This window comes from Indicator indicator, chromosome 31, assembly GCF_027791375.1.
Source record: "Indicator indicator isolate 239-I01 chromosome 31, UM_Iind_1.1, whole genome shotgun sequence".
NCBI classification, from domain to species: domain Eukaryota; kingdom Metazoa; phylum Chordata; class Aves; order Piciformes; family Indicatoridae; genus Indicator; species Indicator indicator.
Window position 1 is genome coordinate 358,450 of NC_072040.1, and position 25,711 is coordinate 384,160.

General features: G+C 39.2%; 1 protein-coding gene across 2 annotated transcripts; it reads right to left on the reverse strand.

Moving 5' to 3' along the window:
• Window positions 1-1,159: 1,159 nt before the first annotated feature.
• Window positions 1,160-25,711, reverse strand: TCEA1 (transcription elongation factor A1). Of its 2 annotated transcripts, XM_054394593.1 has the most exons (10): window positions 25,643-25,711; window positions 20,817-20,879; window positions 16,083-16,188; window positions 9,142-9,229; window positions 7,926-8,074; window positions 5,367-5,423; window positions 4,042-4,196; window positions 3,602-3,748; window positions 2,281-2,352; window positions 1,160-1,194 (listed from the first exon to the last, which is right to left on the reverse strand). In XM_054394593.1, the coding sequence occupies exons 1-10, from the start codon at window positions 25,709-25,711 to the stop codon at window positions 1,186-1,188; spliced, it is 915 nt and encodes a 304-aa protein (XP_054250568.1). In that variant the 3' UTR covers window positions 1,160-1,185. The 2 variants fall into 2 exon arrangements, with proteins under 2 accessions (XP_054250568.1, XP_054250566.1); XM_054394591.1 differs by lacking the exon at window positions 1,160-1,194 and having other exon boundaries at window positions 2,269-2,352.

Here is a 25,711-nt window from a genome sequence, read left to right on the forward strand (position 1 = left end):
ATAATGAAAGAATTTCAGCTCTTCTGAAGATGTTGACATGGTTTTTCTTGTAAGCTCATTTGAAAACACCTCTAAACATGTCCACTGTTAAAAAGCAGGCTCCAGTAAAGCAGTTTTGATATCATTCCACATATAGAAAAGACTAAAACTTTGGTAATTTATTCTCACCTGCAGGTCTACGATTCACACTGGATACTCTACTTTTCAAAATTCAATTGATGAACAAAATTATGTCATTTATGTGAAGTGAATTTACTATTACCTCCCCAGCCAATTTCTACTGTGGTGAGCTGGTCAGCTGCTGTTGCTGGCAGGGCTACAACACAATGCCTTTGCTTATTTACAAAGTCTAACCCAAACTTGGTTGTCAAGCACATAAAGCAAAACTGAACACTAAGATTTGACCAACTATTTTAAGACATTCCTAGAAATAGTAGCTACTGTTAGAACATGAACTCCATGCTTTGGGCAATAAAATATATTGCATTGATCAAAGCTGGTTACTTAAAGAAGCTTAACTAACCATTGCGAAAGAGGTCATCATATCCACTAAATAGATTTCCAAACCCCATGACCACAGATTTAGTCCTAATTCAGAAACAGCACAGACAAACTAGAGTTAACTAAATGGTGATTTAGCCAACAGCTGAGTTTAATGTAATTAGGTGAAGTTAAATACCTTTTCTCTTTGCAGAAGTAGGGAACACAGATGCGAGAGACAAATTCCATTTTTACAACTGAACAAATGTGAGTGGTAAAATACAGATGGGAGGAACATGTATGTTCAGACCTCAAAAAACATACAGCACATTATTCACAGAGTTAGAGAAAAAAAACAAGCCAATTAGCAAAATGTTTAATTGGTAAAAGTTTAATGTCAACTTACTTATAAAAATGAAAAAATATTTTAAACATTCACCATACAATTGAGCAACCTGCTCTACTGACTATCAGCTAGAGGAAAGCATTTAAGGAAGTGATGATTGTGTCAAAACAAAAGGCTAAATTCAGGCATGGATACTGCTTTGAAAAAAAAACAATTTTAAAAAAAGGAAAAAAAAAAGAAAAATAAAACAAAGCCAAACCCCCTCTCATTTGCAGGAAGCTAGATGCTTAGCCTAGTTTTTAAAGCTAATTACAAAATCCTCTTTCATACTGGTCCAGATGTCTCGACAATTTCTTCTTCTAACAGAACTGTCAAAAGAAAAGAATTTTTATGAGATCTTCATACAGTTTATTTCTAAATCTTTGCAAGAAGAAACAGAAACATGGCAGCATATTTAGGATATGCAAATCACCAGCTAAAGCATTTGCTTCTATCACAACAACTCCTTCACTCAAGCATCTTTGTAAGGGCACTTTTGTAACCACCACCTTACAGGGAGGGGTTTGAAGAACAAAGAAACTTTCCCCAAGTACTGCACCAAACAATTTCTAAGACTTATAAATTATTTAGGCATCTTGTAGTACAAATTGGAACAACAGCCAGTAATAAGATATGAAAAACAAGGGGTAGCATTTTTTTTATGCAGTTATCTTAATGTATGCTGTGCAACATGCTGAGCTGCAGCATTCTTAACACAGCAGAAAAATAACAGAATGAGGATATCGTGCTTCAGCTTGCCTGCTATCACATCTGAAGTTGTAAATTTTACATGCTTCTCCACTTGATTGGACTACCAGTGTCCCTCAGAATCTTTTATCATTCCTATTTCATCGACTTAAAAAGAATAAAGCAAAAAATAAAACACTTCTCCTGACACAGGAATATGGCAAGAGTCATCTGATTTTTGCTGTATTTTGCAAAATGCATTTCTGAAGGTCAGAAATGTAAAACAGAGACATGGCAGAGGAGAATTTAAAAGGGGGTACCCTTTCTTTACAGAAAGAAACAACATAATGTCTATAAAGGCTTATTCTCATTGAAGCAGTGATTAAAAATAGCTCCAATATTCTTAAGTGAATAAAGAGAAAGCACAGTGATTAACTTGCCACTCATTCGTATAGCAAAGCAGTGTTGTAACTAAATGTCACGAGGCCTCTCGGTGTCCTGACTTCTCTTCCCCTTTGCCACTGTCCTGCTTGTGTGACCTCACACCTTCAGTCAAAAATAGTTTTCTAATCTAAAGCTATTTTGCAATACCAGCACATAGAATCATTAATGGCCTAAGAAATAACCAAAGGTTAACAGAAACTCACTTGCCATTTCCTGCAAACCAAAAGGGAGCACAGAGCCTGGCTGGCAGCTATCAAACACACAGACCAGTCTCACAGTCTTACCTTCCATCTGTTTCCACATTCATTGCAGACAACAAATGTTGTCATGGGTTCATCAGCACTGCGTGTTTGAACCTTTGGCAAAGGCAAGAGCCAAGGGGAAAAAGGAAAATTAGGATTTTCAACTCTTGTTTCTCTGTGTGTTCAATGCAAAGGTTTAAAATCAAAGTTAACATTAAGGGAACATCTGGATAAAAATAGAAGTTAACTTCCCATCTCAATTGAAACCTTGTTTTGTCTAGACACTAAAGTTATCATAAACTTGTGCTGACAGATTCAGTAGCACTAAAAAGTCAATTTCAGCACAGAAACTGTGCACATAGTTCTACGAAAAGGTTCTGCAACAGAACTATAGGTTCAGTTCAGCTTTACATATATTTGCTGATGCAAAGGCTTCGAAGTCTCATGATTGAAAAACATCTTTCTACCTAAAGCATCTGATGCATAGTATCAAATTACAAACACAACTGATCCTATGATCAAAATCACATGCCCTGAAGCACTGTTAAACAAACTAAAGCACTTCTTGCACATATTTCCAAAGTAAACCAGGAAAGGGTTGTAAGAAATCAAGGTCTAAAGTTAAATGGCAGACTACATATTAAAAAATATCCATACTGATAGAACGGTTTGGATTGGAAGAGACCTTAAAGAATATCTAGCTCCAACCTTCTGCCATGGGCAAGGACACCTTCCACTAGCCCAGGTTGCTCAAGGCCTCATCAAACCTGACCCTGAACACCTCCAGGGAGGGGGCATCCACAACCTCCCTGGGCAACCCGTTCCAGTGTCTCACCACTCTCATTGTAAACAATTTCTTCCTAATCTCAAATCTAAATCTACCCCTACCCCAAGCTTCAATCCATTCCCTCTGATCCTATCACTACAAGCCCTTGTGAAAAATCTCTTCCTGGCTTGCTTATAGGCATCTATATACATCTATTTTATATGTACATATCATTATTTTCTGGTATTTATTCCCTCTGTGCAAGAATATTACCCACACAAAAACCAGTAATTAACTGTCCTCCACATAAAACAATCAAAATAAGATGTAGTAGGAAGAATCAGCAAAGCTGAACATTGCCAAGAACCTGACATTTCAGGCTATAAAGCTTGGATTTCCATTAAGTCTTTGGTAAATAAACACAACAAACATTCTCTAAACAAGCACACATCAAACTGCCCTCACATATTTTGTCATTTGATAGCATTTTGTTAAAAGGCGGCTCTGGAATTAAAATCTTTTTTCCTCTGACAATCTTTACACAGGATCTGCACCTTGAAGGGGGAAAACAAGGAGTCTGGGTAATCAGTCATGTACCTGGGTGTATGTACAGTTCTTCTTTTTGCACTTGCCACACGTAAACAGATCAGTTTGGGTTCCTCCTGTCTTAGCCATCTGGTGCTCTCTGATAGCTTCTTTGGTCAGGTTTTTGCGCATTTCTTTCAGCTCATCGCTTGCCATTTCCTGTTATGGACAAAGAGCAGAGAGTTTACTAGAGATGTTCAGTTTCAAACAGGTTGCTATCACTGTGTGAGCCTTTGTCATGTTTTCATTAGAATCCATGAACAACTCTACTGAAAGGCAAAGTCATTTGACACATTTTTCATTTTACAAGACTTCAGCTGAGATATTTCACAGCACAGAAGCTACAGAAAGTTTAAAATGTTGGGGATTTTGTTTGTTCTCTTTTTTCCCCTTATGTTACAGGCCAGCACATTAAGTCCAAGAGAACTAGTTCCAGACCTGTCTTTACTTACCTCTGCTGTCATCTTGGCAAACTTGTCAGGAGGAATGTTCCCACACAAGACGTTTTTCCTCAGGTTAGGATTCTTTGCATCCTTGAGATTCGCTATTCTACTTCGTACTCTGTTTTTGTATTTCATATCAGTGTTTTTTAATTCCTGAAAAATAGGTGCTTTGGATTTAAGGAACACAATAAGCAAGTACAACAGAGCATTATAGAGGATTCCTCTTTTGGGGTAACTTTTCTAAAGCAATGTACTTCTCTATGGAGATAACAACCTGCACTTCATCCCAGCCAGCAGCTCCATTCCCGTTCAACAACAGGGGACTTCACATCCCTCTGAAGCATAATCATAGCTTAGCTCATGGTCCATGAAATGGGCAGTAGGATCTCAATTGAAATTGTGAAGAGTCATCCATATATTTATATCCAGTTCCTTGACTTCATCTGGAGGATTAACTCATTTCATAGATTCATAGAATGGTTTAGGTTGGAAGGATCCTTGAAGATCATCTAGTTCCAGCCCCTCTGCAATGGGCAAGGACACCTTCCACTAGACCAGGATGCTCAAGGCCTCATCCAGCCTGGCCTTGAACACCTCCAGGGAGGAGGCATCCACAACCACTCTGGACAACCTGTTCCAGCGTCTCATGACCCTCACTGTGAAGAATTTCTTCCTAGTGCCTAAATTTCTAACCCAAATAGTCAAACACTGGCAGCTCACTAACAGAACTTCAAAGCAGTTTTTCAACAGAAAGAGGAAATTCCTTAGCAGGAATGGTGACTGACTGCAATTATCAAAGTTAGAATCATGAAGCCCAGACTATTTCTATGCTTAAGAATACCCCTACCAAAAAACCCAACGCAACCCTAAAATCAAAAGAATCCCAGATCTCTGCTCTGTAACTATTGCCGCTACCAGAAAAATCTTTTTTGGAAATCCCAAACTGATTTAGAAATAAAAGTTGGGGGGGGGGGCAGAAAAAGACATTAGAAAAATATTAAAACTGTAAACAAGATAAGATTTAAAAATAACACAGAAGAGCCCAGGATTTTATGTCAAACAGCTTCAGTAAGATATAATATTGCTGCTGCAAGGAAGACATACTGCACTGGAAGAAACCCACACACACTCACCTACACACATTCCTACAGGTCTTAAGGCAAACAATTTAGGTTGAGCTGATTTTTTAAACCCTGTGTTTCTGCACTGATGTTCTGAACACAGTTTGCTAACTTCTATTTCAATATGTAGGGCAAGGTAATGATTTTGAACATTACCAATGCTTTTTAAAAATACTTTTCTTCTAGAGCACGCAGATGTATGACAAAGGATATCTTCTTCAATCTGGGAACCCAGCTCTTCCTCATCAGCACCAATAGCAATGTAATCATCTGAGGAAAACAAATGTGAAAATATAAGCAACCTGAAAGCCCTTTTGAAACTCTGAAACCCAGCAAATTACGAAACAACTGCAGCGAATTTTCCTTTTGTATATGGAAGTTGAATTTACTGTGCACTTATCCTTCCAAAATTTTGTTAACTGATCACCTGGGAAAACAAAACGAGCTAAATGGCAAGTTTACAGAAGTAGAACAACCTTGAATCTTTCACACGAGCACAGGATGTTAGGAGTTGGAAGAGACCTCAGGAGATCATCAAGTCCAATCCCTCTGCCAGAGCAGGACCATAGAATCTAGTGTAGGTTGCACTGGAATGCATCCAGATGGGTCCTGAAAGTCTCCAGAGAAGGAGACTCCACAATCTCTCTGGAGAGCCTGTTCCAGTGCTCTGTGACCCTTACAGTAAAGAAGTTCTTCTTCTGTTCTGTTGAGAACTTCCTGTGCTGCAGTTTACATCTAGTGCCCCTTGTCCTATCACAGGGCACAAGTGAGCAGAGGCTGTCCCTTTCTTCCTGACCCCCAGCCCTCAGATATTGATAGACATTTATTAGATCCACTCTCAGTCTTCTCTCCAGACTGAACAGCCCAGGTCTCTCAGCCTTTCCTCATAAGGCAGTGCTCCAGTCCCTTAATCATCCTTGTAGCTCTCTGTTGGACTCTCTCGAGTAGATCCCTGTCCCTCTTGAACTGGATGCAATATTCCAGGTGGCACCTCACTAGGGGGAGAAGAACTTCCCTCAATCTGCTGGCCACACTCTTCTTAATGCACCCCAGGATACCATTGGCCTTCTTGGCCACAAGGGCACATTGCTGTCCCATGGATCACTTCTTGTCCACCAGGACTCCCAGGTCCTTCTCCACAGGGCTGCTCTCACCTCCTAACCTGTACTGGTGCAGTTTATTATTCCTTTACTATTCACATGAATAAAAATCCTGACATCTAGTTGCAAACACGAGTAGTAACAAAATACTATACAGAAAGATTGTCAATATTCTAATAAGGCTTGGCACACACCCATCTCCACAGAATATCTGTGGGTAGAACTGACTATTATAAAAAGAAAACATTTTGTATTGTTTCATCAATCCTTTCAATCCCCACAATATCAGCATAAGCAATTAATGTTTTGCATGCATTAAAAATGCAGTAATTAAGTAACAGAATCAATATTATTAGACACTTGTTAACAATGCAAAGCAAAGGCACGTCATAAAACATGCAAATTACAAGACATAAACCACAGCAATCTTGAAGACAATGCAATACTTGGCCTAAAATGTCTCCAGATAATTGTTCACTGTTTCTGACCAAAACATTTACTCTCATTTCTGAGATAGCTTAGGAAAAATTACATCCACTACACATTTTCCTCCTCCTCACTTTAACATGGCTGTACTTCACTGAGTAATCCAACCACCATTTCTCCTTCCACCTCATGCAGAAGGCCCCAAAACGAGAAAATAAACTCAGTTTTTGTGAATGACATTAAACCCATGGATGTATGTGCTGTAGAAAGTTACATGACAAGAAGAGGTTTTGAAAAAACAGCTAAAATAAAATAGAATTCTGAATACTTAGATGCAACTTTCTGGTTACAAATTATGCTAGAAGTCTATGAACTACATATTTAGTGGACCACAAATTCATATAATTCAGTCAGTTTTGATTACTCTCTGCATCTGAATTTATGAGAACTAAAAAAAAACAATAAAGGAGTGAGATGGATAAAAAAAAAATTGATCATTCAGAAGTCTGTTTACATTGGGTCAGGTTGAAGTAAGATAAGAGAGGAACAGGATTTGGATCCTAAGTTCAGGTACAAGAGAAGTACATAGAAGAGAAAAATTAGGTTATTCTGAGAAGTCTAACTTATAGTTTGTTCCTTATGTAGAATATAATTTGTCACTTGAAAGACAGCCAAGTGTACATGAGAGGAAAAAAAACAAACAATAAAAACCCAAACCTGAAAACCAAACAACAGAACAGTCAAGGAATTCACAGATAGCCAAAAGGCACAAAAGTAGAGCAATGCAAGACTCTCTCGTTGCAAGTATTTCAATGAAACTTCCAGATTAAATCATCAGCCTCCAAAACCAAAACCTGAAGGCCCAGAGTATCTCTGGTGCAGGAATTTTCACGTGTGGCAACCTCAGAGGTGACAAAAACAAATAGTGGCTTTTGCAAAAAAAGATTTTAAATAGATATTGAGAAGTCAATAACCTTCCTGAAAAGAAGCTCCACTCTGGGCAAGATATCAAGTGAAGAGATGGCAGAGCATGTCCTGTATCACCAGCAACAAAAATGCATGTCAAAACATTCCTGTGCAGTTGAGGTTACTTGCAACTTTAGTGAACCCTCTAGGCATATCCACACAAATGGACATAAACAGGGTTTATTCTTCCCTACGGGGCAGGAGAAAAATAGAGTGGGAAGGACTGAAACGGAGAAGGAGGAAACAGTTAAGCTTGAAAAATGCAGTCTACAAAGCTCACCTCCTGTTCTGAGAGCTGCAGAGAGCATTTCTCTACATTTCATTCGTACAGAATCCGAAGTGCTTGGAGCCCGGGGAAAAGAAGGGATGAAAGAATTTGAGGGAGCACTAGCCTCCTCCTTCCTGCTGCTGGAATTGCTACTTGAACTGCTAAAAAGAAAAACAAACAAACAAACAAACAAACAAACAAACAAAAAAAAACCAAAAAAACCAAAACAAAACAAAAAAAGAAAACTAATATTAGTATCTTTTCCCTCTCTTCAAATAACTTTGTTCCAAGGCAAAACATAGGTCTTTTGCTATATCCATTTGATGGCATTCCAAAGAAAGAAGACAGGCAGCCTCCCTCTTTAAAGCTCCAGAGTCGATACCATTTGAAGTGTCTTTGGAATACTCACCAGGGTATTCCCCACAATAGAGACACAGCAGGTATTTCATTCCATTATGTGGCATGTAAGTTTTCATTCTCAGTTCTCTATATTTAACATAAAATCTTCTCTCCCATGGGCTTAAAAGAACCAGAGAACATCAGACTGGCATTCAGTCTGCAGTGAATACATTGCACTCAGTCTGCTCACTGCACCAAAGCGGTAGCATGGTCACAAACGATTCATCTAGCTTTGCAAACTGGAAACCAAAAAAAGTTTCCAGCTTTGTTGAATTGGAGGTTAAATTCCCATTTGAAAACAGCTGCTGGAAATAGATTCACTAAGCCCAGAAATGTAGAGAAGAAATGGGCTTGGAGATAGTGTTTTGCAGATGAACGTGGGCTCATTTTTCTACTAACAGGTATTTTGTGTTTACCCCCCAAAAAAAGAAGTGCTGAATGAAGTTGTTTACTAAACATAAAAGCTAAGAGACAGCATTAGCGTTCTAAACCTCTAACAGATGCAATTATCACAAAGCTGTGACTGGAAGCTGTTTTACAGTTCTCAAAGCTCAGTGCTGGTACTGAGAGTGGAAGAAGCATCTGACAGATGAGACAATGGAACAAACAATAACTAGTCTGGCCATATCCAGACCTGTGGCTTCCATCCTTTTCTCATGTCAGCAGCAGCAGGATTTACTTCCCTAACAACACATCACTTCTTGTACCACTCTACATGTTTCAGAAAAGAACATGGAAGCTGTCTCTAATATGACAAATATGGACCAAATTACTTAATGGTAATTTATACTGAGTGAGATTATTTGTGTAGTCATGAAGAATTAAGCACCTTTCTTCTCTTGCCTCAGGGCTGTTTTGTGAGGAAGATGCAGGCTCCTTTTTCTTTTCTTCAGAATCTTTGTCAGTTGAAGGTCCATCTGGAATTACAAAACAGGAGAAACTCTTTCACCTAGAAATAGTAAATGATTTAAAGCAGCAGTAAAATATCTTTGATGATTTCTCCTGAACCAGCTGGAAATGCTATCAGCTCCCACTCTCTGCTTCGACCTTCTCTTCAGTACAGCCTTCCACTTTCCAACACCCTCCCCAACCCAGCAAATGGAAAATATGACAGCACTTCAGATCCTTCAAGTCCAGCATCTGCTTAAACTGGCAGAGAAAATGTAATGTATGAAACATGATGAAAAGTCTACATGATGAAAATGTAGTCTGATGACTTAATTTTGCCAATTCTGCTGCATGAGGTACAAAACTTCTTAAACTACTGCATCAAGTCTCTGAAGTTTGTCTTCCATGTTTTAAATGCAAGCTCCTACTAAATGCATGCCCTTCTTTTTAATCACATTCACAGGATTTCTACCAAAGGACTGAACCAAAAGAAAATATGGTGTGAAAGCTACCATGGCTGCCAAATAACATAAAGATTATTTTCATGTGCTTTGGAAAGAGTTTTCCGGACCTGCACATGGTGTTTTCTGGGATAGCCCTTAAATTATTTGCCTTAGTGTTTAAAAATACTTGATTTTTACCTTTCCCATACAAGCTATGTTTAATTATGATGTTATAAAGGATAAAAAGATGAAAATCTTTATTCAAAAAAAGCAGTCACAACATGTAACTTTAGCCTAGTGAGAACACATACACCCTTCTCTTGCAAAGAGGAATTAAAGGTGGCTAAATTGAGCTTCTGCTTTGACATGCTTTCTAGAAAGGCTGATTCTCACTACTGCCTGCAGAGAAAGCCTGGAGAACTGGCACCACTCACTGACAGATTTTGTGAATTCCCCTCTCCAGGTCCCCATAAAGCTGCCATTACACTTCTAAATCCACAGACTGCATTATTGGGATAAGCATGCATAAAAAAAGACTTTAAAAAGAACTAAAAGGAGATCAAGAGAAGGAGGGTAATCTAGTAAGACTAAGGGCTTTCCCACAGAGATGTCCTAAGATGTTGAAGCATCTAAAAGTATCCTCATTTCCAGAAAAGCCCCATCCCCACATCTCTCACAGGAACTTTGTGTTATGGAACACACAAATTCAGGTCCCTTATTCAAGCACTAAGCTTTCTTTTTTTCTTTCCTAGAGAGAAGCAGATTACTGTACTGGTTTATTTTTAATAGAAACAATTTGCATGTAAAGCTACAGGGAAAAGATATTAAATCGAACGGGATTTAAATCCTCTCCTTAACTTCTCAGTTAAAGAATTGGTCAAAGCAAGTATCAGTTCACTAAAAAAAAAACCAACAAACCATCACAATAAAAGGAGACCAAAGACAGCAGTACTGGATCAGACCAAGCACCCATCTACTATTCTATCTCCAGCTGCACCTTAAATAGATGCCTACAAACAGTATAGAAACCAGGCAAGCACACAAAAATACTTCTCCAGCAGAGTATTTCCCCAGCCTTCAAGAGCCTAGGATTTTAGTGATTTCCTCACTGTTTATAATTTCACATTCAATCCTTGACAAATTTCTTCACTTAATAAAATAAAATAAAAAATTAAATAGCAGAAATTAAAAAAAGGAAAATTAAACACAGTAGATGATGCAGTTGGACTGATTGTCTCTAGTAAGCCGAAGATGTTATTCCAAAATATCATAATAGAGATAAATTAATCAACTATTCTCTATAAAAAAATTAATTTCACAAACGAGGCTATAAACTGAGTGGATCACAGAAATTCTCTGCTGTGACATCTGAAGTGCACAAGATGAAGAGAACAAAAACAAATTCCATTTTTAACATGTTCATGTGACTTCTCTCTATGGCAACAAATGCTTATATGGTATGTAATTTAAAAAACTATTCTAGATAGGCATGAAATCTCATCTGCCTTCATGCTTTCAGCAGCCAACTGTACATGATCACCTTTGTCAGATGCTTTAAAGCAAACTGACAGGTGAAACAGGTATCTTGGGATACAGCTCAGGTTCTGCAGAGCAAGCAGCAGAGCTGCCTCAGAGCTGAACTCTGCTGCAGCCAGCCCATTAACCCCCATATATTTTTCCTGGCACACAAGTAGTCAGATTCAGAGCTGACCTAGGTATCTCCTGCTTCTTTTGCATCAAATACACAGCTGTGGTACAGCTGGCATGTAGTTTTAGTTCAACCAACGTGTCCAGCACCATTTCATCACAGAAGGCAGGAACCTGGAACACCTCCCAGCACCCTCCCTTGCTTCTTCCACTTACAGAGGGTAAGGTACATGTGAGGCAGAGGGGTAAAGCAAGAGGGAAAAGCACAGCTCTTCCTACACCTGCAGATCAGTCCATGCAAGCATGTCTTAAACCAAGGTCATACTTCAGCAGCTGGGACAGCTGGACCATCATAAGGAAATATGTCTTCAAACCTACAGCTTCTTTAATCACTAAAAAGGAGTTTATAGGTATTTTTGTTTAATCCAGTTTCAGAAATCAAATTACATATATTCTCTGTTTGCTTGAAATATTCTCCTGTTTAAATCATTCCCTCTATGGATCTTAAATTGGAAAGCACCCAGGAAAGCATATCCAGTGTCAAGCAGTATTTACTCTTAAGCTCACACATTAAGAAGGATTTCTTATTTTATTAAAACACTGTATTGACAAAAGAAGAGAATGCAACTAACAGCCTGCCAGACAACATTTCAGCTGTCCTCCAGGGAAGGGATAAAAAAAAGTATCCTTGAGAAACTAAAAGTCTCTACTAATTAACTTATTTTACATTCAACAGCCAGACTCTAATGCAAAGGAAGAATGACAGCTAATGGGAACCACAACCAACCATAGAAATTCTAACAAAGAAAGATGTAAAAAATGGCCCTTTTGTGAGATGTTTAAAAATGCCAAAAAGCAAAGGATTCACATCACAACGTCTACAGACTATCATAATATTATCTATTACACAAATTACAAGTTGCTTAAAGAAGGACAATTCCTTTTACAACTGCATACAGCTACTAAAACTTAACAAAACTGTTTTTTAGAAACAAATCGAAGTTTTCATCAATTTTAAGACTGAGAAATGCTACCAGTTTTAGCTACTGTTGTTTCAGAAGGCCACAAAAAAAAATAGGCTTAAACATAAGCTTATTTTAATATTAATGCTTCTTTAAGATACAAAGAATAAGATAGGAATACAAATTAATTAATCATTCTGCATTTCCTGTTTGGCATAAAAACTTACTGGAGTTAAGATTACTTAGAGGTCTGCACATCGTTCTTCACTTTTAGGGTTCAGTGAGTAATTCTTCAGTGATGGATAATGTTAAATCTTTTAAAGAATTTTTCAGGTGTTGTTTCTCATGTAAAGGAACACTCCTCATAACTTAAATGGGTATGCACAGGCTCATCAGCTGTGTAGCACATGCAATATACTCAGCTACTTGGCAAAACAACTGGTGTTTTTGCAAGTCTGGTGTTATAACTGAACAGTATTTTACTCTGAGAGCAGTATTTGCTTCCTTATGTAAATTGTGACCAACTTGGCTGTGTGGTTTAACGTTGTCTTGGTTTAACCCCAGCTGCCAACTAAGCACCACACAGCCACAAACGTTCTTACGGCAGCATCTGAAAGTGATCTCCCACTGCAGCTCACTCAGTGAGTCACTTCAGACAACGCTGGCAAGCTCTCTGCTGGGCAGCTTCTGACTCCCCTAAATAAAACCACTGGCAACTTGGCATGGCTCTAGCCAAGCCACAAACATCTGGTGATTCACAACCTTACTTTGACTTCTCCTCACGTTTCCCATGCATTCTGAAAACATTAAGTTCCGACAGCAATGAACTTCAACAGCGCATGCAGCCTGAACAGTCAACAATTCTTGCCTACATTCAAAATGTCATTTATAAAAATAACTCACAAAGCCTTCAGATCTCTGAGTACAATGCTTGGTAGGATTACCAGCTGTCCGCTTCTGTTGCCATCTTTGCTCCATACCACTCTACATGCACTACAAACAGCACAAGCGGAACTGATCTCTCAAGCAGCTCAACATAGGGCATTTCGTATTCTTCTGAGAAAGTCAAAACTAATGACAAAACAGAATAAGAGCACTTTGTAAGATTCCCACCCATACTTCACACAGCCCAGACACCCTACCTTCCACAGTTACGAGATTTTAAGTTCTAATGCATTACTGAGTAGTGCAACATTTGCTCTTCTGTGCCTTATTACAAGATCTGTGTTACAGTCAAGGAGAGTTTAATTACTGAAGTTTTGAACACAAGCAGAGTTGTGTTTTCAGGAACAATTTGATTTTGTCTTGGACTTGATGATCTTAGAGGTCCTTTCCAACCTTAATGATTCTATGAACTATACTAGACCTAAGGTCTAGTACAGGTACAGACAGTAAATCTGTCCTGTTATCAAAAGCAGAGCATGAATAAAGGTCACACATTCACTGCCTCAGGGAGACAGTATTCAATTATGATTAATGTCAAATATTTACTATTTGATTGTCAGTTCCTCAGATGTTTGACTTCACTTGCTGAAAGCAGCCTTAGGTAGAGTCTCCCAACTGTCTTAAAACAATCTCAGTACAGCAAGACATGAAAATGGGAAGGTCCACCTTGCAGCTGCACCTTACTATCCCCACAATCCCTGCAGAGGAAACAGAAACTGCAAACAGGCTGGACAAAAAAGACAAAACACTGTCACAGTTGAAACATAAGCCAGAAGAAACTAATAAAACAATCAGTTCCCATCTGGACAGATCTCAGCTCTGGTCTCCTGGATAGCCACTCCAGCAGTTATCATAGAATGGCTTAGGTTGGAAGGGACCTTAGAGATCATCTCCAACCTCCTTGCCACGGGCAGGGATGCCTCTCAACTCAAGGCCTCATCCAAACTTGCTGTAGCACTGGAGAGCATAAGGACACACCTGGGCAGAAAGGAAGCCAGGATGACCTCTTTCAGCAGCAGCCTACACACAGGTTGTGATCAGACACTACAGTCTCATTCAAGACTCCTACAGCACAAACACCCTTTGGTCCTCAGGTAGGAGTAATACTCCCTGTGTTTCACCATGTTTGAACACTTTAAGGTCAGTCAGCTGTAAGTAACAACATATTAAGACAAGTTTTAACTGACTTAAGATACTCTACTAGAAAAGGTTATTTTTACTGTCTCAACAAATAAAAAGCAACTCCTTTGCTCAAAGGACAGTGATATTCAGAAGGGTTAATCCTCTCCAAAAAAAAAAAGCATTATCTAAAGCTACTCCTAGAAGCTGAGAATTGTGGGAGGAAGAGGAAAACAAAACAAAACAAAAGGGTATTTCCTCTACTTTGTTGCCTAAATTAAGTTGGAGCTTAAAAATTTGGACTTTATAGTGGGGAAAAGAAAACCCAAACAACAAACAAAAACACATACAAAACCCAAAACCACAACCAAAACAAAACTCCACAAAATGCCAAAGCTGTGATATAGCCTTATAAAAAAATAGATTAATAACTTCAGAAGTAGGTCACACAATCCAGCTGCTGCTTTGGTAAGTCTTGAGAGTAACTCAAGTTAAACTTCAAGTCCATTTCTCCACCTTTTAGGCAATGAATACAGTTGAATTTTTAAGTTCTAAGTTGAATTTTTAACCTAAAACCATTATTTTTTAGTATTTATCAATGAACTCTAATCAGATAATTTATAAAGTATGCATTTGATTTTATTATAAAGTCATTATGCTTTAAAAAGTATTTGATCAGCATATTTATTATTACCTAAATTTAATTACTAAAACTCACCTAGTTAGAATTATCTAACTTTTTTTAACATAAGTTAAAAAATATCTCTGCTATAGAGGTTGTTTCTTCTTTCTAAACCATAGAAGTTGAAAGCTGTGACAAATTGTCCATTTCTACATAAATATACTCTTGGATACAAAGTTATTTCTACACCATTTACAAGAGAGTAATGAAATATCTGATAAAATACTTAGTAAGGAGGCTGACTTCAAATAGCAGGGGACCCTAACACCTGCTGGTACTTAGTATATTCTTCTGGACAGAATGCCAAATATTTACATCGATAGAAAATAATGTAAACTGTTTTCTATTTCAAAATTTTAATCTTGGTTTGCCTAAAATTAGATAAAGAAAAAACACTGAGTACAGCACAGTGTATGAACAAATATGCCTGGACAGTTTGAGATTTGATTGCTTTCAAATACATTAAGTGCTACAAAATAGCCTTGAATGAAAACCTGCTAACAGAAAGGTTTCATTAATTATGCTTGTTGCTTTAAGGGAAATTAAACAAGAAATATGAACTCACTAATCAGTAAGTTGTTTAAAACTCTGAACGTTTTAGAATGTGCAAATCTAAAAGATTTTTAACTGTTTTTTTTTCCCTCTTCACAAACTACTTTAAAAGCAAACTTCAAAGCCTCCATATTCTCATGCAAGAGTTTGCAGAAGTTCTTCAGGGTTCCTGTTACATTTGACAAAGGAAATAGTCAAGAGCAGGATCGTTAGTGTTTAGTACTGCAGTACAGTCACTCTAGCTCAACAGCAGGCAGCAAGACTTCAGAAATGAGTCATATCACAGAAGCTGGCTTCTTACTGCTTGCCAGCTCTAGTAAAGACACAGTAACTTTTTTTCTGAACAGATTTTCACAGTAATGCATCAGTGATAGTCAAAGAGTGAAAAACAACTACATCAGTGCAAAAAGTCTCAACGCTCACACAGGAGCACAAACATATCTAAAGCAAGGCAGTGCCAAGGATGTGCAGTCAAGACTGCATACAGTTAAAACATGCAAGAGCGGGGAAAAAGAAGTTTGTGTGGCCATACCTAACAGTTTCTTCCACGACTTGATCAGAGATTTTGCTAGAGATGTAACTTCTTCATCTGTGCTCTGCTTGCGTATCGCATTCACTGACATTCCAATTCTGGTAGACTGCAACAAAAATAAAAATGTAAACTATAAAAAGTGCCATAAAGACACTTTTAGAAGCAAACATTAAAAAAAGTCAAAATGCAACTTTATGTAAGTATGTTTCTTTGGGTTTGTGAGGGTTTCTTTTAAGACTATCAGGGTGAAATATTGCAAGCCTTTACAAAACTTATTCTAACAACATGGACATTCTAAAAAACAACACAACAATATCACCATTTGTCTCCATCACAGAAAGCTGGATGAAAATCATATACAACTCAATGTTATATAGATTGACACCAAAGGTTCTAGCCTCAAAGCTTTATCTTTCTGTGTAGCAATGAGAGTATTTGTATCTTGGCATAACCAGAATTTGGTGACTGCTTCAGAGACTTCATACTCATACAATCCCATTTGTTGGCTGTGGAAGAAGCTGTAACATCAGTTGGGAAGGACCATTATTTAGGTTCCTAATAATTTTAGCAATACTGAGATTCATTAAAATCTTAAGCCTAGAGGGTTCTGCACTTAGAAGGAAACACTGAAAAGAGCAAGAGTGAGAGGCTTGAAACCTTTGGCACTACTGCCATCTATAGAGTGAGAAGAAGCTGCACCTGCAATCCACTCCTGTTAGGATTGGGAAGATGAGGACATAAATTTACCTCAACAGCAACAATGGTTTCATTTTAGAAGAATTCTGCCATATTAATCTAACAAGCAGAACCATTCCAAGCTTTCAGTTTCATGAGAGAAGCAATTAAGAATAGAAATGAGTGTTTTATCATTTCGTGTTTTGCTAACTAAATTTTCTTACTTAACATGCTCAAGTTTTCTGCATTTACCATTTATGGCACTCCCTAAACATAAAGCATTCTACTTACTTTTGTAGCAGTTCATCATAAATTGGCTTCTCCTTTAAAGGAAAATTGAAATCTCTGTGGCACGCTAAAAATGGAAATGATTTGTTCCTGTAAATTACTCCTTACAACCCACACAACACTTTTTGGGGCACCACTGATGTGCTAAATGACTGGAAATGTACTGAAATATTCAGCAGCTATTTTAGCAAAGGAAACACATCAAACAGCCTCAAGTCTGAAAACAGCTCTAAACATATGCTTTGGATTAAAAAAGAAACACCCACATGATTACTCACCTGTAACTAAAGAGTTTCAGGATGGACTCTGCTCACTCAGACTAACTCTCTTGATAATTGCAACACATAACCTTGAGAGTATGTTCAAACAAGAAGTAATTTCCTGTTGAACATAGGAAGTTCCACCTAAACATGAGGAGGAACTTAACTTTAGATGAGGATGATGGAGCACTGGACCAGGCAGCCCAGAGAGGTGGTGGTCTCCATTCAAAGCTCACCTGGACACTGTCCTGTGCAAACTACTCTAGGTGAACCTGTTCTGGCAGGGGGTTGGACTGGATGATCTCCAGAAGTCCTTTACAACACCTATCATTCTGTGATTCTGTGCCTGGAACTCCATAACATATTCACCATACCTGAATGAGAAAAATAAACCTACAAAAAAACAACCCTCCATTGGTAACTGGGCACAACAACAGCCTGTTCTCAGCAGCAAAAGACAAGACACCAACCTACAGGTCTCCCCTGCAACTGCAAATGATCAGTGTTATCTGTTCAAAATGACTGTGCTTTAATGACAAGCCAGCTGTCAGCAATTGGAATTTCTTCAGGTTTCCAGCCTATCTGGAACTGACCTTGTAACAGCCATTTAAAGTGGAAAACTGGTATTTTTTCCTAGCCCCGTGTAACCTGTGGAAATGCTTTTATCTCTGTGCCAATTTATAAGTGCGCAGATACATGAAAATTTTCCTCATCTTGTTCAAAATGCATTTTTAATGGACCATTCTGCCCCACTCCAAGTTCTAGAACATTTCTGCCTGCTTTCTGAGAGTAAAAGGTTCAGAGACAGCACAAGTCAGCTGTTTTTATCCCTAAAGCATTCACACTGTAGGTGAAGCAACCTTCAGTTGGCACAAGCAACAGCGAGCATAAGTAACCTATGACTGAACCAAAATGAAGCCTACAGTGGCAGCTGCTCTTCCCTAGAGCAGATCAAAAATATAAGGAACACAGGTGGGGAAGAAAAAGCAACCACTGAAAGAAGCAGAGGTGTTGCCAACTTTAAACTGCGTGAGGGCAGAGAATTGGTGAACACAGACCACAGCAGAGCCAAATTAACCCCTAAGGAAGAACCACCCCCAGGCTCCCAGATCTCCTCTGCTCACCAATGAGCTGGCAAGAAGCAAGGACTGTAGATCACAGCCTAGCTCTGCATAAGTGTGTGCAATTTCCAGTAGAACCTGTTTGTTAAAATAAAGGCTGTCTGTCTTGCTCCCTGTTCAGCTGTGCACTGCCCACAATTAGCACAGGGACACTGTGCCTGTAATGCTGGCTGGCTGCTAAACAGATTTGCAGTGCTGACCACCAGATACGTCACATGTGAGGAGGGCTCCTGGCTCCCTGCCTAGCTGAGAGGGATTGGCTTGCTTACATAAAACTCATTACACATGACACAGTTGCATTGTCTGTAACAGCTTCACCTTTCTGTGGCAAAAATCAGGGAGAAAGACCCAAAACACAAGCACAAGTTCAGGCTACTAGTGTGTGCCCAGAACAAGAGGGACATGGAACTGTTGGAGCAGGTCCAGAGGAGGCCACAAAGGTGATCAGAGGGCTGGAGAACCTCTCTTATGGGGACAGGCTGAGGGAATTGGGACTGTTCAACCTGGAGAAGACAAGGCTGCTCGGAGTCCTCCATTCCCTAAGCAAATTTGGGAGACTAACATAGAAAACTGAGAGCAGACTTTACAAAGTTATAAAACTTTGATCAAAAAATAAGGTAAATTTGAGACTAAACACATTGCTAAATGCAATCTTATGCAGCAGAACTGTTTTGAATACAGCAATGGATACTTAAAACTTTAACTATGCTCAAGTCAATCTACTATGCATGAACATGCTGAAATAGCTCAACCCTTTAGACCTACTGTAACACAGAAAAATCTTCTTTACAAACTCATATGGTGCTCACTCCAATACAGATTAAAAACAGCTTTTTACCGTAAAATATTTCACTCAAAAAACCAGATACCTGTTATATGAAAGGGAAAAATATGCTTCTTTCAAGCAGGAGAGAAAATTGGGACAAAATTAATATACAACTCCATGAAGATAAAGTCAGGGTCACCCAAGAGCCTGACAAGGCAGAGAGTTCAGTTTGTTTATATTCAGCAAGACTAAGGGCCCTCCTCTGTTGATAATAACTCTACTAAGGTTTTCACTGCAACCAAAAAGAGTAAGTTATCTCCTTGTACATTCTTCAGATCCTCATGATTCAAGGGTAAAATCGTTCTGCTGTTCTGTTTAAAGCTTCTCTTTCTAGGCTCATTCTTCACACTAAGCAGAAAGGTTTTGCAAAGCAGCACTTACAGAATTTCTGGAGTACTTGCAGAGAGGTTTTGCATTCCAAAGGCAAAAACAGTATAATACAAATAATTTCTATTAAGACCTGCATAAAGAAACTCAAAAGAATCAGGTTAACAGACAGGGTTTCTGTGCTTTGTTGTTTTATGGGGGGCTTGGGGGTTGCTGGGTTTTATTTTGAGCTTCCTTTAAGGAAGGAGGCTGGCCACAGAGAAGCAAGTTGCAGTGTCACAGCAGCCATGCTCACTCATGCATGAAGGTGACACTTCCAAACTCCTGGTCTCCTTCACAAACAGTATTACTAATAACATATCAAGTACATTCTGCAAATGTATAAAATGTATAGGATGCGTGTCAAGAATGACATCGCTACAGACACTTAGATTTTAACTTCACAGCTAATTCCCTGTGACCATTAATTGTCACTTAGAAAAAAGTGACTCCTCAGTCTCATTCAATTTAAGTGGCTGCCACAGCAGATCAATTTTATATTTGCCTCAATTCCTATCTCTGAACATTTTCAAATAATCTAGTTACTTTGGAACAGAAGTTGTTTGCTGTTTACGTGACAAACTCTGAAACCTGACCTGCAAATGAAGTTCAGAGTTACTTTTTGAAATAATGTATAAATAATATATCAAATACTATGTCAGAGATATAGAGATATGCAAAATAAGAAAGAATATGCCTGCAAGTGAGAGAGGCTGTACTACATCACCACTCCTTAAGAAATACACTACTCAGAGTTGTGAGGGGGAAGGAAATAGTCAAATACAATTTGCCTGAAGGTATGAACTATGCTTTTCTTCACTTAAAATCCCAAACCAGAACTACCTACCTAAGAAGGTAACAGCTGTAATCAGGTGCATTTTCCTTCAGAAGGAAGGAAACAGAACCTAAGATAACATGCAATTTAAGTTTATAAACAGCTTTTCCCCTTTGTCCATGACAAAACTGATGGTTTTCCACTTAGATAAGCTTTAAGAGCTTGCTACTGGAAGAAAACAACCTAAGTGCCCTAAATCAGTGTGAAATAAAGACTAGTTACCCTGCAACAATGCTGATTCTTCCAAGGATTTTCTACACAGGAACCTACTTTAATATGGCAAACTTCTTACAAATTTGCTGGCTTCACCTTCATCACTGTGGAGTTAATATTTGCAGCATAACCACAAGAGGAAAATCATACCTGTAACAGCTCAAGGGTCATGGGAATATTCTTAAGCTCCTTCAATAAATCAAGAGCTCCAGCCTGCCATGAAAGAAAGACAAAGAAGAAAAAAATAATAATAAAACCAAATCAATTTAGTGGCTATCAGGTACATTAAATATAGTATCAACACCATGCTCTTATCTGCCTTCAAGGTCTCAGACTGGATTAAAAAGGTCAGCTCCCAATCCACCCCCAGAACAACTCCAGGCATGTTCTGTTTCACAAACTCTAAGGATTAACAGAAATCAAAGTATTCATTCAAAGACAGAGAAGTTCTACCCCACGTAATTCAAATGCCAGTTAAAATGTTTTGTCAATTACTACTTAACCAACACACATCCTCCTTAGACAACAGCCCCAAGGGTACTTCACTTAACAGCATCAAAAACAAGCCAGACAACAACAGTAATTCATGGCAGGGGGTTGGACCTGATGATCTCTGGAGGTCCCTTCCAACCTCTTAAGTACTGTGATATACAAAACTTCTCCAGTTATGACCATAGAATTTTAGTAGCAATGATGCAAGACTGGGAACTGTGATGCTGTTTTCAGGTTCTAAATCAAGCTAGCACACTAAACCACTTCATTCTCTAACCAGCCATAAGCATGGTCTCCTCTGAGCAAGCATAGATTCATGTGAAGCAAGGCAGTTATCTTCACTGCTGCAGAACAAAATCGAATCCAGGAAAATTCTTAGCCAAAACTGAAATTAAGGATAAAAGTCAATGTGCCACTTTCAACAGTATGACTTGATAACACTTAACTCCAACAGAGCTATCAGCAAACTGTACACAGCACATGACTTGAAAAATAAACAGAGGCTTTTGTAGTCTGCAACTGCAGCACACTGATGATACTGCTAATGCAAAGTACCCCTACTCCTCTCTTCCCCTCATCTTAGAAGTTCAAGCCAAAATGTCTTTGCCTCTGCAAAATCCCTTTCCAAACCCTTTCAATTGTTTCCAAGTGTGTCAAAACAACTTTATTATTCCCAGTTTATACATTTTCAAAAACTAATAACACAATACATGAACAAATCATGCAACAAGTCAAAAACCTCAGGTACTCACTACACAGATGTTACCTACATTTCATGCTGTTTTCTGAACCAGATTACCAAAATGTCTAAAGCACTAATGCCTTCTAAGCCTTCATTCTTCACTAATCAATTATATTAAGTGTACCAATAACTAGATGCTTATAAATTGAGTTTAAACTCACAGCAACTAAAAAGATTTTTTTTTGTCATCACTTTTTAGCATAAAGTCAAATGCCCTCTTTTCTTCAAAATCAGAGGGGCACAATAAAACTTGCAGTTCCTCTATTTCTAATGGAAGATTTCTCTGTTCAAAAGAGCCCAAGCATTTAGAACATTATCATAAATCTTCTTGAAGAGGCATTTCTATGATTTCAAAGAAAATGAAAAGAAATGCCCCATTCTACTAGGCTGGTTGCCTTCCAGTTTACCTTGTTTGAACTAACAGAAGTTAGCTTCATACAGATTTAGTAGATTCCTGCCCTCAGATTCTCTCAGTTGATCAGACTTATGTTCCATACTCAGGTTTTAAAGCTATGCTTCAGGCAACAGAAAACAGAGCACATCTCTAACTGGACAGCTCTGCTCTCTTCATTCTATTCGAGAAAGCAAACATTTAACAACATGGGAAATTTCACATTTTATTCCTTAAACTCACTCAACTGTTCTTGATTTTTTTAACCCATGGGTGCAAGCATATTTTCCATACCTATTCATTAGAACAGCTTAATGAAAGAGAAGTGTACTTACATACAAGAGAAGCTGGAAAGGAAAGGCACTATGTGTGTTTTAAGCTATTCTGAAGGAGAGGTAATATCTATTTCAAACACATAACCAATATTTGAAGCAGCAGCAGAAACCTGTATCTCAGAGTGTATTAAATCATAGAACTATTAAGGTTAGAAAAGACCTCTAAGATCACCAAATCCAACCTTAATGCAACACTACATTATTGTTTGGCCCTTCAAAAGAACTGCATCTATCACTTCACTAATGCAGTTATGAAATCTGCACAGCTACAATTAAATCCTCAGTCAACACAAATCATCAGGAGTCTGACTCAAGAAGAGTGTCTGCATTTCCAACTCAGAAAAAAAACCAAAACAAAACAAAAAAACACCAAACAAACTTTGCCACAAGCCATGGAGTCACCTTTTCTATGAGAGATGAGGCATCTCTTCCCATCTGAGTCCTGACAACTTCAAAGGGAAAAGGTTTCCAAGAATTTTTTTTTCCCTGTTATGGATGGGTTTCATCAGAGCTTTCTTATTTAAAGCCATACCAAACATCTGTTCTTAGGAAGTAAACATGGAGAAAGGAACATGAGGGGCTGTCAGGAGCATCGTTATCCAGCAGGTGCTTTTGTAAGAATGCATTTCTCAATTCAGCCTCATCTCTGTGAGACAATGAAGAACCTCTTCATAGAAATTATCTTAGTAATACTGCTAAAGGTAGTGTTTTACCTGCAGGGCAGGATTAGGTAGAAAATGACATTGTGCAGTTCAAGAATACCGTATAGATGACAAAGACTAGAAAGAAAAACAGGTCTATCTCCTGGGTCAGATACTGATGTACTTCTTCTTCTGTCAAATAACTAAGGGTTTTATCCCACTTGGGATAAACTCTCACATCTCCACTATCAGCCACGAAAGTAGCTCAAGGCCTCAGCCTCAGAAAGTTTTGGAGACAGACTCAAAACAACAACCCTCTTGTTCATGATCATGAGCTGGAACGAAGGAGCTCTGTTCCAAAAAGCATCCAAAAATCCAACTGCTTCTGGTGCTTGTTCCTGGGACAAGGGTGAAGATGAAGACCCAGCTGCTCGCTCCAGCCCAAGCCCAGCCACGTCTATTGTGCTGGGCCACATCAGACCTAGGCTGACCCCAGTTAAGGCACCATGCTGCTCCCTGAAGCTATGAAAGTTAATGAGGTTACACACATTAGAGCATGAAAACGTGTCTCTAGCTGTTGCTAAGAAATACACCTGGACTCCAATTACAGTTTGGACTCCTCAGCATCCCTCCAGACCACAGAGAAACCCACTGTGGTCACCAGGAGCATCTCTAGTATTGCTGCAGCACTACAAACATTCCTGTATTACCTGGCAGTTGCCATTTTCGTAATTGCCAGAATTTGTCCAAATAAAACTGAATTCAATGTACTTTATCGTTCTCATTACCACAATATTGAAACACTTCACAGTCTGTATGCTTTCACCTTTTCCACACTTCACAGGAAAGAGCCACTGCTTCAGTTTGAGAATCAGGAAAGTGAGGCAGTAGATTCTTTTGTGCTGAAAAATGTGGGTAATAAAAATAGAAATAAGGAGGAAAAAAATAATCAAACAAATAAACGTTGGCTGTAAAAACTTTTCTGCAATAGACAAGGCTCCTGTCTGTCTCCACATTGTATCATTAGCAGGTTCCAATACATCAGAGTTAAACCACACATTAGAGAACATCAAGCAGATGACACATAGCAGAGCATGGCCTGTGCCTACTTGGAATGAATTTGGGTGGATTCTGAACAAAAATAAATTCCACTGGTTTAATGCAATCAGTATTTCCATCAATATTAAAATATTATTTAAAAAAAAACCACTTTATTTCATTATCTTCAACAGTAAAAATCTTTTATAAGCTGAAATTCCCCATCACTTACTTCTGAACTACCAGTAACACTGAGCATTTAATGCACAATCATAGCATTTAGGAAAAAACCCTTTATCTATTAAAACAGTAGCTTGCAGGAAGAGCAGCAATCACAAACGCATAAATTACAAGAGAATTCCACCTGCTAAAGAAGTAGAATAATTTATTATATGCTACTACATGTGTAACCATAATAAGGTGTGCAGCTGTTGCTGGTTTTGCAGGGATAGAATAAATGTTACACTGTATCTAAGTAAGTTCTGTATTAGAGGCATGGATCAGCATAACACTTGAAATAAACTAACTGAATTCTACCCAAGTTCCACCTCTGCCCTGAGGCAGAAGCTATTCTCTGAATTAATAATTGCAGTTAAACAATGATACTCATACTTTTGTTTCACGTTAAGTAACGAAAAGTGGCTCACATCCCCCCACCTGCTTCAGAAGTTTGCCCACGCAACTCCGCCCACCCTGCCAAAGCTGGATTCGGGCTCCTCATTCATATTTTAGTTTGCACATCCCACACAAAACTCCAGCCTTCCTGCCTGGAAGCGAAACCACCCATCCAAAGGAGCCCGACCACCTCTGCGGGCCTTCTCCACCAGCCGCCTGCCCTTCCCGCGCCACTTCGCATTCTACTCTGCCTCCAGAGAGGCCTACATTTTTATCTTAATGAATGGGCAAAGGAGAGAAACGCCGTTTAGAGTCAGATTAGGTCGGGAATCTCGTCCCGGCCGAAGGCGCCGGGCCGCCGCCGCGCTGGAGCAGGAGAGGGCACCGCTTCTGCCGCGGCTGCTGCGGAGGGCGGCCGGGGGCGATCTGCCGGGGAGTAAGAGGAGAAGACAGCCCTCCGGTTGCGGGCAAGCCGCGCCGGCCGGTGGCTCCACATCCTCCTGCAGCGGAGCGGTGATAGGGGAGAAATCGCAGCCACTCCAAGGCCGCCAGACAGCAGAGAGGGTAACGGAGGCGGGTGAAGGGCCCCCGGCGCCGCGCGGCGGGAAGGGGGAAAAGCCCCGGGCCCGCGGTAACAAGGGAGCGCGGAGCTTGCTGGAACCGCGGTGGGGCCAGCGGCAGCGCCTCACGGGCCAGCCGCCTCCCGTCCCGCCCCCGCTCACCGCGTTCTTCTTCTGCACCATCTTGTCCATCTTCTTGGCAATGCGGATGATTTCGTCCTCCGTAGTCAT

Excerpts from the sequence above, each read along its gene's own strand:
- TCEA1 (XM_054394591.1), bottom strand. The coding sequence starts at position 25,711 with ATGACTACGGAGGACGAAATCATCCGCATTGCCAAGAAGATGGACAAG. Across the intron at positions 20,880-25,642 it reads TGGTGCAGAAGAAGAACGCG|GCTGGAGCTCTTGATTTATT; the intron begins GTGAGCGGGGGC and ends CTTTCATGGCAG. Across the intron at positions 16,189-20,816 it reads TGACCCTTGAGCTGTTACAG|TCTACCAGAATTGGAATGTC; the intron begins GTATGATTTTCC and ends TTTTTGTTGCAG.